We start from the raw sequence: 14,904 nt of genomic DNA on the forward strand, positions 1-14,904 counted from the left end.
GACTAACTAAGGAAAAGAAGGATAGCATCAAATTGAAAGAAAGAGCATATGTACTGTGAAGATCAATGGTAGATTAAAAGATTGGACTGATTTTAGAAACCAGTAAAGAATGAGTTTTTTAAAAATGTGGGCGAAATTACAGTAAGAGACTAAGGAATTAATAATGGAAAACAAGGAGATGGCCAAAGCGTTGAACAGATATTTTGTGTCTGTCTTCACTGTCAAAGACGCAAAAAAATCCCAACAATACCTGAAAATCAAGGATAAAAGGAAAAGAAGAACTTGAAACAATCACAATCACTAGGGAATAGATGTCAGGAAAACTAGAAAACACAGCCTAAAACTAAGGTACACAGTTCAAAAATTAGGGGTCTTCCATTTAAGACTGAAATGAGGAGAAATTTTTATCTCAAAGGTTTGTTAAGTCTCTGAATTCTCTTCCCCTGAGAACAGTGGTAGCTGGGTCATTGAATATATTCAAGACAGAGTTAGCTAGATTTTTAATTGACAAGGGGTTAAGGGAGGAAGACAAGAAAGTTGGGTTGAGGCCACAGTCAGATTACCCATAATCTTATCGAATGACAGAACAGGTTCAAGGGCCAAGTGGTCTACTACTGCTCCTAATTCTTGTGTTTTTGTGATTGCTCACTTGTAACGGTTAATGTTAGTGCCAGAGAGATTGTTTAGTAGTAATAAACAATTATTATGCCGTTATAAAGGGTTCTTGGAATGAATTAGACAAATCTTAACCTTCTGTGATGAATTTAGTTCATATCTACCCTCCAAATAACTTCATGGTGTTCGATACATTTGAATGGTGTATCAAAGTTATCATTTTTGCAAAGCTAACAATAAAGCAGCACATCTTGTACAACAACTTCCAGATTTTCTCATTTACTTTTCCCAGGAAGTGCTGTGCGGTTTGCACATAACTAATCCTTAACACAGAACTAATCATTGTTTTGACAAGAAGACCTGGGCCCAGACTAAACTACCTCGAGGCTACATGTTTCTCCACCAGGATGGAAGATGATCCAGCAGGGAGGTTTCAAATGTATTCTTAATTGTTGGCTATGCAGTTGAATCAAAAGATGCACAGAGACAGATTGGTTACTCAGCATCATGACTGGTGATTATCTGCACATAGGGTATATGGCACAGAAACAGGTTATTCAACCCAACTAGTCCATGCCAATGTGTGATGATTTAGAAGAGAGGCTATACATAGAAGACAAATCTATACATTTAAGACTGATGTATGTTTTTGAATACTTTTTTGAAAGGTTTCACTTAATTTGTATGCCATTAATTATATTGGATTATGTCTGCAACCCAGTTTAGAAAATAGTTTGCTTCCTGAATTAATTTTCTTAGTTAAGAACACGTACCAAAATGTAGTGCGTATCATTGCCCAGAAAGTCTTTAACATAGAGGAGGCTCAGTAATGTAATGTTGCCACAACTGAAAAGTAGTCCTCAATATAATATAACAGGATCTCACACTGTGGATGGCTTCCTCACTAATGAGAAGTCTGAAACTCCTCAGTGTAATATACTTTTGATAAAGGTAACATTAACCAAGAGAGTCTCCTAGGAACAATACTTATCTGTCCACAGAACCATCCCTTGCTAGATTAAAGATTTGAAACATAGATGATTGTTTAAAAGACCATTGGAACAAATTTTTCTCTATTTGCTATATTAGCAAGAAGTTGTTACTGAAATTTATACTTTAAAATAAACTTTGGACCATTTTTAACAATATTTGAGGTTGGAGAACAATTTATGCTGCAGTTTTAATCCAGGTAGTTGTTTGACACTGACGTTTTATATGAGAAAGTTAAAGAACAACAATTACGTTTTTGTGATTCCTAAACTAAATTCCTAAACTGATTGCTAAAGAAAATCAATCTTAGTGTTTCTGCGTGATTTGAGAAAATCAAATTGACGGAGGTAGCTATGAGGAAGAATTCATAGAATGTATTTGGGACAGCTTCTTAGAACAATATGTTGTGGATCCAACTAAGGATCTGGCAATGTGTAATGAAGCATGTTTAATAAACAGTTGAGTAAAAGATCCTTGAGGAAACAGTGACCATAACATGATAGAATTTAGCATTCAGTTTGAGAGTGAGAAACTTGGTTCAGAAACAACTGTGCTAAACTTAAATAAAGGTAATTATAAAGGAATGAAAGGAGAGTTGGCTGGAGTGGACTGGGGAAGGAGGTTAGTAGAAAAGATGGTTGATCAGCAATGATAGACATTTATGAAAATAATTCATGACTTACAACAAAGATATATCCCAGTGAGGAAGAAGGATTCTAGGAAAGGGATAAATCAACCATGGTTAACTCAAGGAAATTAAGGATAGTATTAAGCTGAAAGGAAAGAAAAAACATACAATGTGGCAAAGATTAATGGTAGGCCAGAGGATTGGGAAAGGTTAAAAACCAACAGAAGGTGAGGGGAAAAAAAAGGAAGAAGATAAACCATGAAGGTAAACTAGCAAGTAATATAAAAAGTAGACAGAAAGAGCTTCTTTAAACATATAAAAAGGAAGAGAGAGACCATAGTGAATGAAGGTCTCTTAGAGAATGAGACTGGGAAATAAATAATGGGGAACTAGGAAGTGGCAGAGGAGTTAATGAAATACTTTGCGCCAGTCTTCATGATAGAAGATACATAACGTTCCAAAAATACTTAAAAATCAAAAGGAAAGGTTGGGGGAGGAAATAAATGCAATAACTATCACCAGAGAAAAACTACTCAGCAAACTAAAGAGGCTAGTAAATCCCCTGGACCAGATGGGTTGCATTCCAGGATATTAAAGGTTCATGCACTGATAGTAATCTTCCAAGAATCCTTAATTTTTGGAAAAGTGCCAGAGGATTGGAAAACACTAAAGTGTAACACCCTTCGTCAAATAGGGAGGGAGACTAAAAACAGGTAACTATAGACCAGTTAGCTTAACATCAGTCATTGGGAGCATGTCAGAGTCCATTTTAAATGATGTAATAGCAGGGCATTTAAAAATCTTATCAAGCAGAGTCAGCATCTTATCAAGCAGAGACAGCTCCAGGGTCCCGGGTTCGATTCCTGGCTCGGGTCACTGTCTGTGTGGAGTTTGCACATTCTCCTCGTGTCTGCGTGGGTTTCCTCCTGGTGCTCCGGTTTCCTCCCACAGTCCAAAGATGTGCGGGTTAGGTTGATTGGCCAGGTTAAAAAATTGCCCCTTAGAGTCCTGGGATGTGTAGGTTAGAGGGATTAGCGGGTAAAATATGTGGGGGTAGGGCCTGGGTGGGATTGTGGTCGGTGCAGACTCGATGGGCCGAATGGCCTCCTTCTGCACTGTAGGGTTTCTATGATTTCTAAGCATGGCTTCATGAAGGGGAAATCATGACTGACAAATTTATTAGAATTCTTTGAGGTGATAATGAGCAGGATAGATAAGGGGAACCAGCAGATGTAATGTACTTGGATTTCCAAAAAGCATTTGATTAGGTAACACAGAAAAGGCTACTTAATAAGATAAGAGCCCATGGTATTGGTTGTTGTATAAGAGCATGGGTAGAGGATTGGCTAACTGATAGAAGACAGAGAGTTGGGATAAGAGAGGCATTTTCAGGATGGCAACCTGTAACTAGTGGATTGCCACAGGGATTAGTGCAGGGGCCAGAATTATTTACAATATATATTAATAACGTGAACCAGGCAAGTGAATGTACTACTGCCAGGTTTGCAGGTGACAAAAGTAGGTGGGGAGGCAAGTGGTGGGGTTGACACAAAGAATCTACAGAGGGATATAGACAGGTTAAGTGAGTGGGCAAAAACTTGGCAGATGGAATATAATGTAGGAAAATATGAAGTTATGCACTTTGATAGGAAGAATAAAGGAGCTGAATGTTATTTAAATGGAGAAATACTGGAGAAAACTGCAGCACAGAGGGATATGGGGGTCCTCGTGCGCAAATCGTTAACAGCCAGCATGCAAGTTCAGCAATAATAGAGAAGGCAAATGAATGTTGGCCTTCATTTCAAAGGGACTGAGGTATAAAAATAAGGAAGTCTTGCTAAAACTATACAAAGCACTAATTTGACCACACCTGGAATACTGTGAACAGTATATTTATCGAAGGAAAGATTATACTGGCACTTGAGGCAGTCGAAGAGAAGGTTCACTTGTTTGATCCCAGGTATGGAGGAATTGTTTTATGAAGAGAGGTTGAGTAGGGTGGACATATACCCAGATGACACTAAGATTGGTGGCACAGTGGACAGTGAAGAAAGTTATCTCCAATTGCAACGGGATCTTGATCAATTGGACCAGTGGGCTGACGAATGGCAGATGGAGTTTAATTTAGACAAATGCGAGGTGATGCATTTTGGTAGATTGAACCAGGGCAGGACTTACTCAGTTAATGATAGGGCATTGGGGAGAGTTACAGAACAAAGAGATCTAGGGGTACATGTTCATAGCTCCTTGAACGTGGAGTCACAGGTGGACAGAGTGGTGAAGAAGGCATTCAGCATGCTTGGTTTCATTGGTCAGAACATTGAATACAGGGGTTGGGATATCTTGTTGAAGTTGTACAAGACGTTGGTAAGGCCACACTTGGAATACTGTGTGCAATTCTGGTCACCCTATTATAGAAAAGATATTAAACTAGAAAGAGTGCAGAAAAGATTTACTAGAATGCTACCGGGACTTGATGGATTAAGTAATAAGGAGAGGCTGGATAGACTGGGACGTTTTTTCTCTGGAGCGTAGGAGGCTGAGGAGTAATCTTATAGAGGTCTATAAAATAATGAGGTGCACAGATCAGCTAGATAGTCAATATCTTTTTCTAAAGGTAGGGGAGTCTAAAACTAGAGGGCATAGGTTTAACGTGAGAGGGGAGGGATACAAAAGTGTCCAGAGGGGCAATTTTTTCAGACTGAGGGTGGTGAGTGTCTGGAACAAGCTGCCAGAGGTAGTAGTAGAGGCGGGTATAATTTTGTATTTTAAAAAGCATTTAGATAGTTACATGGGTACGATGGGTATAGAGGGATATGGGCCAAATGCAGGCAATTGGGATTAGCTTAGGGGTTTTAAAAAAGAAAGGGCGGCATGGACAGGTTGGGCCGAAGGGCCTGTTCCATGCTGTAAACCTCTGTGACTCTATGACTCTATACTCACTGGAGTTTAAAAGAATGAGAAGTGACTTTATTGAGGCATATAGAATTCTCAGTTGGCTTGACAGGGTTGAAAGGTTGTTACCTCTTGTGGGAGAGTCTAGTAGCAGAGGGCATAATTTTCGAGCAAGGGATCACTCATTTAAGCCAGAGATCAGGCCAAATTTCTTCTCAGAGGGTAATCAATCTGTGGAATTCTTTACCACCAAGGGCTGTGAGTGATGTTAAATATGTTCACGAGCTGCGATCAGCAGATTTTTAATCAGTAAGGAATGAAGGGTTATGGGGATAAGGCGGGAAAGAGGAGTTGAAAATTATCATATCAGATCATCATGATTTCACTGAGTGTTGGAGCAGACTCAATGGGCTGAATGGCCTACTTCTGCTCCTACATCTTATGGTCTATTTAATTCCTATTCAGTTTCTACCCTTCCCTCTTTTCTTGATACAGTTACGCAGTTCCATGGATACTCGTTATCCTAAAATATCATGAATGAGAATTTATACATGTTTAATCAGTGAGGGCATCAACGCAGAACCTGATCACTGGATATCTGTTTATAAACAGTTCCTGCAAGGATCACTAGGTAGTGATCATTCACAGGGTCTTGACAATATTGCCTTCCCCAATCCTTGGTTACTCAGGCCAATTGCAGTACTTAATACCTTTCCTAATGAGATTTTAACTCTCAGACCGGAGTCACATGTAAGACTTGCTGGCTATGTGATGGATAAATGTTGAATCTTCGTGGAAACCATTTATTGTCTTTTAACAACTTTAGAAATTACTGTTTTCAGATGGCTAGGTTGACGAGACACATCATTGTCAATTAGCAGAGCCTGATCACTTTATTGTAGTAATGCCAATAGGGGTTGCACCAACAGACGCCAGCATCATCATGTGAAGGAGAGCCATGAGGTTTATTTCTCACGCAAGAGGATTGTGGACAGGTTTGCTCTCCAGGTCTTTTAGAAAATATACATGTATGGATGTTGGTCTAGTTTTGCCACCCATTGCCCATGTTTTCCTAATGTTCTCTATCTTTGTTCCCCTGAGAAGTGTAAATTCTTACTCTTGGGAACTCTTAACAGAAGGAAAATATCAAACATTACCTACATATGTTGTCAAAAGTCTTGTACGTGAGCAGAACTTACTGTCTGACTTCCTGTTGTGATAATTTTCATAATGCTTTTAATGCCAACATTTATAATTGAAATTATGTAAACAATGAGAATTTCCAATGTAAACACTTCTCTATCATTGTGTAGAAGCAGGGCTCCCACCAGTAGTTTATCTCAGTTCTCGACTCTTTGACCGCTTCAGTTTCTAGCTATGTTCCTTCATTTACTTGTTGGTCTTCAGCCTGCTTCTCCAGTCCTTATTCTATTTCCATGAGGCATCTGTCTCCTATCCCACTCCCAGGTCTCTTTTCCACTCAGTTACAAAAAATACACTGTTCACAACTGAGGATTGGGAACCTGGGAACAGACAGACTCAGTGCCAGATAGAACTGCAGGGTGTATGACTTGTCCCCTACACCTGGACTCCTCACAGTTGCCAATTGCCTTTTCGTTCACCTCTGCCTCCATGACCCTTCCCAGCCCATTAACCGACATGACCTGGCCATGAGCAATGTCACGGGAGTTCCACAAACAGCAAAAACATCAACATTGATAGTAAGTGAGTAGAATCATCATCCCATTTCCTGTGGTTAACAAGGCTTAAACTATGACAAGTAGTTATTTTAGATGCAACCAGCTGTTGGGGATAATTAACACTAACGAGCAGCATGATAAGAACTGTATGTTCCCCATTTCACCCCGCCAGGTGAAGTCTGTTTAGGATCTGAACTACACATGAACCTACAGCTTCTTAATGACCAAGTTCATGGTATTTAAACTCTTGCTGAACTTCCGCATTAACTTTTTTATTTAGATGTTATTAATATAACTGATGAGAAAAAAGCAAAACATTTTCATTTTAAAAATTGGCACTCAGAATGAAGTAGCATATGAAGGAACATTTTGATCATCTTAAACCATCAACACTGTAAAAGTTCAAATTAAGAAGAATTGTAAGCATGTAGTGTGTGTATGTCTGGAGATATATTTGTATGTAAACTATTTCTTCTCTGAAAGCAGTGACAAGCTTGATATTTGTTATCACTGTAAATGCCAACTATTAGCAGAGTGATGGTACTTTAAGACTGTGATAAAGAGATGAATCACTTGTCTCTGCATCTCCATGCCAATGGAAGGACTTAAGACAGGAAATTAAATTACATCAAGCACAAGATTCACTTTTATTATTTTAATCACGATAAGGTAGTATGATGACTTTCAAGTAATGAATAACAGCTTCAGGTGGCAACTTGACTCTGACAGGACTCTTGGTCCTGCTGACTCCAGGTAGGTTGATGTGGAGATGCCGGCGTTGGACTGGGGTAAACACAGTAAGAAGTCTCACAACACCAGGTTAAAGTCCAACAGGTTTATTTGGTAGCAAAATCCACTAGCTTTCGGAGCGCTGCTCCTTCGTCAGATAAGTGGGAGTTGTGTTCACAAACAGGGCATATAAAGACACATTCAATTTACAAAATAATGGTTGGAATGCGAATCTTTACAGGTCATCAAGTCTTAAAGGTACAGACAATGTGAGTGGAGAGAGGGTTAAGCACAGGTTAAAGAGATGTGTATTATCTCCAGACAGGACAGTTAGTGAGATTTTGCAAGCCCAGGCAAGTCATGGGGGTTACAGATAGTGTGACATGAACCCAAGATCCCGGTTGAGGCCGTCCTCATGTGTGTGGAACCTGGCTATCAGTCTCTGCTCAGCGACTCTAAGCTGTTGTGTGTTGTGAAGGCCGCCTTGGAGAACGCTTACTCGAAGATCAGAGGCCGAATGCCCGTGACCGCTGAAGTGTTTCCCAACAGGAAGAGAACACTCTTGCCTGGTGATTGTCGAGCGGTGTTCATTCATCCGTTGTCGTAGAGTCTGCATGGTCTCCCCAGTGTACCATGTCTTGGGACATCCTTTCCTGCAACGTTGGCCAAGTTGCAAGAGTATGTACCGTGTACCTGGTGGATGGTGTTCTCATGTGAGATGATGGCATCCGTGTCAATGATCGGCATGTCTTGCAGAGGTTGCTGTGGCAGGGTTGTGTGGTGTCGTGGTCACTGTTTACCTGAAGGTTGGGTAGTTTGCTGCGGACAATGGTTTATTTGAGGTTGTGCGGTTGTTTGAAGGCAAGAAGTGGGGATGGCCTTGGCGAGATGTTCGTCTTCATCAATGACATGTTGAAGGCTCCGGAGAAGATGTCGTAGCTTCTCCGCTCCGGGGAAGTATTGGACAACGAAGGGTACTCTGTCCGCCGTGTCCCATGTTTGTCTTCGGAGGAGGTCGGTGCGGTTTTTCGCTGTGGCACGTCGGAACTGTCGATCGATGAGTCGAGCCCCATATCCTGTTCTTATGAGGGCATCTTTCAGCGTCTGGAGGTGTCTGTTGTGATCCTCCTCATCCGAGCAGATCCTGTGTATTCGGAGGGCTTGTCCGTAGGGGATGGCTTCTTTAACGTGTTTAGGGTAGAAGCTGGAGAAGTGGAGCATCCACGGCTATGACCAACCGGAAAGTCAGAAATACTGAAAGATCTTGGTTTCTGATTGTATATAGAACACAGCTGGAGTAGTTTCTGTTGTGTCGCAATGGGCAATGGATAGACCATATTAGTTAAAATCTGTTGAAGAAGATGAGGTGTAGCCTGGCATGGTGCTGCAAGGCAGGCTCCCAGAAGATCCTGCCAGTCCAACGGACATTGTAATAAAAACAACTGCCACCTGTTTCTTTTTAACCGATGCTATACACTAGATACATCAATGACATTTTCTTCCTTTGGACTCATGGTGAACAATCACTGAAACAACTATATGATGACATCAACAAGTTCCATCCCACCATCAGACTCACCCTGGACTACTCTCCGGAATCAGTTGCATTCTTGGACACACGCATCTCCATTAAGGATGATCACCTCAGCACTTCATTGTACCGCAAGCCCACGGATAACCTCACGATGTGCGGTGAAGAGGTCTTGTTCGAACCTGTGCATGAAGATGTTGGCATATTGAGGTGCGAATTTGGTCCCCATGGCTGTTCCGTGTATCTGGATGAAGAACTGGCTGTTGAAGGCGAAGACATTGTGGTCCAGGATGAAGCGGATGAGTTGTAAAATTGCATCTGGAAACTGGCAGTTGTCGGCGCTGAGCACTGAGGCCGTTGCAGCAATGCCATCGTCATGGGGGATGCTGGTGTAGAGTGCCGAGACATCCATTGTGACGAGGAGTGCTCCTGGTTCAACTGCTCCATGTGTGCTGAGTTTCTGTAGGAAGTCCGTAGTGTCACAACAAAAGCTGGGGGTTCTTTGTACAATGGGTTTCAGGATGCCCTCGACATAGCCGGAGAGGTTCTCGGACAGGGTCCCATTGCTCGATACGATGGGACGGCCGGGTGTGTTTGTCTTGTGTATCTTCAGGTGGCAGTAGAGATCTCCAATGCGGGGAGTACGTGGGATGGGAGCACGGAGGGTGCTCTGAAGGTCCGGATCAAAGGTCTTGATCAGTCTATTGAGTTGACGGGTGTGTTCTTTGGTTGGATCTGCAGGTAACTGTCTGTCGTGTTCCTCGTTGTTTAGTTGTCCGTACACTTCTTTGCAGTAATCCGTTCTGTTCAGTATGACGATGGCCCCTCCTTTGTCTGCTGGTTTGATGACAATGTTGCAGTTGGTCTTGAGAGCGTGGATGGCGTGGCGTTGTGCTTGGGTGATGTTTCGGGGCTGTCTTGTGAGTGCGGCTGATAAATCTGGTGTTGACGCACCTCCTGACGGCTTGGACATACATGTCAAGTTGAGGGCAGCGGCTTTCCGGAGGAGTCCAATTCGACTCTTTCCTCTTCAGTTGCTGCACTGTGGATCTCTCTGTTGATTGTTCCAGTTCATTGGCTGTCTCATTGTGTTCACTGTTGGCCTCTTGGGGTTTGTGGAAGAACTGCCGCAGCCTCATTCGCCTGATGAATTCCTCTGTGTCTGCTGCGAGACTGATGGGGTCTATTTTGGTGGTGGGGCAGAAATTGAGCTCTCGGCTCAATTTCATGATCGACTCATCGATCAACAGTTCCGACGCGCCACAGCGAAGAACCGCACTCACCTCCTCAGAAGACAAACATGGGGCACGGCGGATAGAGAACCCTTCGTCGTCCAGTACTTTCCCGGAGCGGAGAAGCTACGACATCTTCTCCGGAGCTTTCAACATGTCATTGATGAAGACGAACATCTCGCCAAGGCCATCCCCACAACCCCACTTCTTGCCTTCAAACAACCGCACAACCTCAAACAGACCATCGTCCGCAGCAAACTATCCAGCCTTCAGGTGAACAGTGACCACGACACCACACAATCCTGCCACAGCAACCTCTGCAAGACGTGCCGGATCATTGACATGGATGCCATCATCTCACGTGAGATCACCATCCACCAGGTACACGGTACGTACTCTTGCAACTCGGCCAACGTTGTCTACCTGATACGCTGCAGGAAAGGATGTCCCGAGGCATGGTACATTGGGGAGACCATGCAGACGCTACGACAACGGATGAATGAACACCGCTCGACAATCACCAGGCAAGAGTGTTCTCTTCCTGTTGGGAAACACTTCAGCGGTCACGGGCATTCGGCCTCTGATCTTCGGGTAAGCGTTCTCCAAGGCGGCCTTCACAACACATGATAGCGTAGAGTCGCTGAGCAGAGACTGATAGCCAGGTTCCGCACACATGAGGACGGCCTCAACTGGGATCTTGGGTTCATGTCACACTATCTGTAACCCCCATGGCTTGCCTGGGCTTGCAAAATCTCACTAACTGTCCTGTCTGGAGACAATACACATCTCTTTAACCTGTGCTTAATGCTCTCTCCACTCACATTGTCTGTACCTTTAAGACTTGATGACCTGTAAAGATTCGCATTCCAACCATTATTTTGTAAATTGAATTTGTGTCTTTATATGCCCTGTTTGTGAACAGAACTCCTAATTACCTGACGAAGGAGCAGCGCTCCGAAAGCTAGTGGATTTTGCTACCAAATAAACCTGTTGGACTTTAACCTGGTGTTGTGAGACTTCTTACTGTGTTTTCCAGGTAGGTTAACAGCAAACATTGTCAATCCCTTCAGTGGGAGTCTTTGTACTGGCTTAACCGAACATTACCTGAATACACACAGTTCAAACCAAGGCTAAAGGTACCCTATGGTTTGTTAGGTCTCTTGTACACAATACAAAGCTGCCCATGAGCTGTTCTGGCAGCCTGCGTTGGTCCTCGAAGAGCCTGGGATGTCTAAACTCCACAGGATGCAGCTCTCGTGCACACTCCCTGGGTGCTGTACACACATGTGCATGGTGTTAGCCAGGTGGTCATGGACTTTCTGCACGTTTGTTGCGTGGAATCCCTTTCGATTAATAAAGGGCACCCCATGGTTGTACGGGGCTCGCAGGGCAATGTGCGTGCCATGGATATCCCCCTGCACATGGGGCACCCCAGCGATGGCGGCGAAGTCATGATATTAGTCCCGGTCCACGTCAAAGTGAATGTAGTTGCCTGCCCGGACTTACAAGGCATCCATCACCTCACGGGTGCACTTGTGTGCAGAGAACTGGGAGATGCTGCAGAGGTCTGCACCGGAAGCCAGGAAGGACTCGGTGGTGTAGACGTTGAGGGCCGCAGTGACCTTCATGGCCAAAGGGAGCGGGTATCCTCCTGCCACACGAGACATGTGCCATACTGTCTCCTTTCTGAGACGCAGTCTGCGGTGTCACACTGCATCTGGCCGCTCATCAAAGAACATGCTTGTCCCATAGAGCCTGGGTCTCCATCTCTGCTGTCCTCCATGCACTTCCCCAGTCAGTTGCTGACCATTGCCGCATCCTCGCAACAGTGACCACAGAGAGCATAAGGATGTCTGTGAGGAGGCCCCTGTTCGGAACCCTTGAAGCATAGACCTGCATGCACCCACCTGGATGTCTGGTGCATTGGCTTCCAGGAGTGGCTTGCCGTTCAGGCAGATGGTGGAGAAGCACCCTCATGACCTTCTTGCGATGGGTAGCCATCGAAAGCAGCACTGCAGAGTTAATGCAGTGTGAGGTGCCATGTTAATACCTGCCAAATTCCCGTGATTGGAGCACCAGCTGCCAGACCCGGCACTTGTTCCTGTTAGTGTGGCCTGGGATGGAATGTCAACAGAAACCAGCAGACAGCTGGCAGGGTGACCATGGCAACATCAGTGGGGTTGGGACTCGACCTCATGTGAAACCCCTCAGGAATCGTTCAGTAGCCAGGGGAATGCGTACAACACGAGTCTCAAGACAGCCACAAACCCTGACCTGAGGACTCCCAGACTGGCATGAGCCCCTCTAAATCCCTGCAAACCCTCCACACCATGGCAGCGGCTAACACCCTACCCCCTCCCGCATACCGGGTGTTGGTGCTCAGCAGTATTCACCTCCTTTGTTCTCCTTCGCTGCGCCTGAGCCACACTTTTTAAAGAGCAGGACTAATTGGCGCCGGCATGACGTCATGCCAGAGAGGTGGGAAGCATCCAGGAGGGCAGAGCATGTGTACCAAACTTGCTAATGATATTGAAATCCAGTCAATCTCATGCTAATAAGCTTTGTGCATTTCTGGGCACAAAGCGATTCACACCAGGAAAAAGGGGCTGATCTTTAGCTTTGCCATACTATTTTCCCAGCATGCCATGCTGATCGCCAGGCGCAGCGAGATGGTACAATCGTGCCCCTAGAATGAATTGCTCTTTGAGGAAGAAAATTCAAAAACGTTGCCTCTCTTTCCGTGTCGACACATTTTCTGATGAAAGGTCTAACTCTAATTTTGTCTCAACAAGCACCCAAGTCAACAAGCACCCAGCATTACAGAGTTAAATGCATTGAAAATGTAAACCTTCACCTGTATTCGCAACACATTTAAAATTGACACACTGGCAGTGAGGTTCTGCATATTACGTATGCACCCAAGAAGTATAAACAAGGTATACAAGCTGGTGCTGTGGTTACTGATTTCAAATCTTTAGGTAACCCTACCCATAACTTTATAGAAATCATAGAAACCCTGCAGTGCAGAAAGAGGCCATCTGGCCCATCGAGTCTACACCGACCACAATCCCACCCAGGCCCTACCCCCATATCCCTACATACTTAACCCGCTAATCCCTTTAAGCACAGCAAAGCTTGTGAATTCCTCCTTTTCAAGATTAAGTTGTTTCTTTTTCTCTTCTGCTTGTATAAGTGTATTTTCTATTGAAATTTAAACTGGCCTGGTGATTTACAGGAAGATTAACATTCGTCATAAGCTTTCATATTGTTCATCTTAGCATTATCATTTATATCCTACTGGTAAAGGTTGTTACATTCTGTAATACTTTTTATACATGCTAAAATATCATAAGATATATTAAAAAGCACAACAAAGTCCATTCAACTTGTTTTCCACTGGTGGTGTTCCAAAACTAAAGCAAGCTGCTTTTACTTCTGTTTGCAGATATAGAAGGTGGAGCAGTTCGTGTTCAGGGAGCCAGAGGATTACCTCCATCTGACAATTACAAGGTTCTGTGGAAGCTTGCAGTAATTAAGTAAAACATATGGCAATCACTAACATATCAATGCTATTACATAATATAAATCAGATGATTTCTTGAAATTCATCATATGGAGAATGATTATGGGTGAAATCTTACCAGAAAATGAATGTCAGGATCTGACTGAAAACATGCGTGATTCACTCCAGAGAAACGGACAGGTTTTCTCTCCAGATCTTATGGCACTTTGTCAAAAAGGTATGCGTGAGTCATGCCGTCATTTTGAGAGGCAGGGCCTAAACACGTTGGCAAAGCCTGCTGCACTGAGATCGGGGTGCCCAATCAGACTAAGCATTAGGCTGTGATTCTCCCATCCCAACCCGCTAATTTTTTGGCGGGTCGGGCCAGGAGAATCGCACGTGCGTCGATTCGCGGGATTTGCGTATGTGTTCTGACGCACGCGCACCTCCCAGCGATGGATATCCGGCGCAGTCGGGACCACGCTGGAAACCAGGAACAGCAGGTAAGTTATTTTTAATCTTATTGAAATGTGATTATCAGGCCCGAGACTGAATTTTCTGGGCCCAATAGCATTTCCCACCCCGCCAGTACAATTTCATTACAGCGGGGTTTAGAGTAGCTCCCCACTTTCGGGGAACTTGCGGGAAACCCTGCCAGAGTGAAGGGGGGGGCAATCAGGGCCACCCAGGGGGGTCGGGCGGTGGAGTGTGGTGCCTCCTGGGCATGGGCACCCTGGCAGTGCCAGCCTGTGCTCCCTGGCACTGCCCAAGGGGCAAAGTGTCCATGTCCGAGGTATCTTGGCACTGCCCACCGGGCATCAGGTAGTACCAAGGGGGTGGGGCCTGGGGGCTAGGCTTCAGTGCAATCAATGGGGGGTCCTGCTGCCACTCTGCATGGGGATCGGTCGGGACTGGAGGGAGGCCAGCAATCGGAGTGGACTGGGAGGTGGGGGGGAGGGGAGGTCTGCCTTCCATGGGAGGGGGGGGGGTCTGTTGGGGTGGGAGGATGGTCACTGCTGGGATTGGGGGGTGGGGGGCGCTGTAGATCGGGGCGCTCTGGGATAGGGAGGGCCAGCGATCGA

The 14,904-nt window shown here is 44.5% G+C and overlaps 1 protein-coding gene across 1 annotated transcript in view; it reads left to right on the forward strand.

Moving 5' to 3' along the window:
* Positions 1 to 14,904, forward strand: part of LOC144507181 (uncharacterized) — a 181,665-nt gene that overhangs the window by 126,118 nt on the left and 40,643 nt on the right. Inside the window, exon 10 of the mRNA XM_078234098.1 lies at positions 13,766 to 13,830. Within this exon, the coding sequence (XP_078090224.1) occupies positions 13,766 to 13,830 (65 nt within the window). The remainder of the gene's footprint in view (positions 1 to 13,765; positions 13,831 to 14,904) is intronic.

The sequence above is a fragment of the Mustelus asterias genome, chromosome 1, assembly GCF_964213995.1.
Source record: "Mustelus asterias chromosome 1, sMusAst1.hap1.1, whole genome shotgun sequence".
Lineage (NCBI taxonomy): Eukaryota > Metazoa > Chordata > Chondrichthyes > Carcharhiniformes > Triakidae > Mustelus > Mustelus asterias.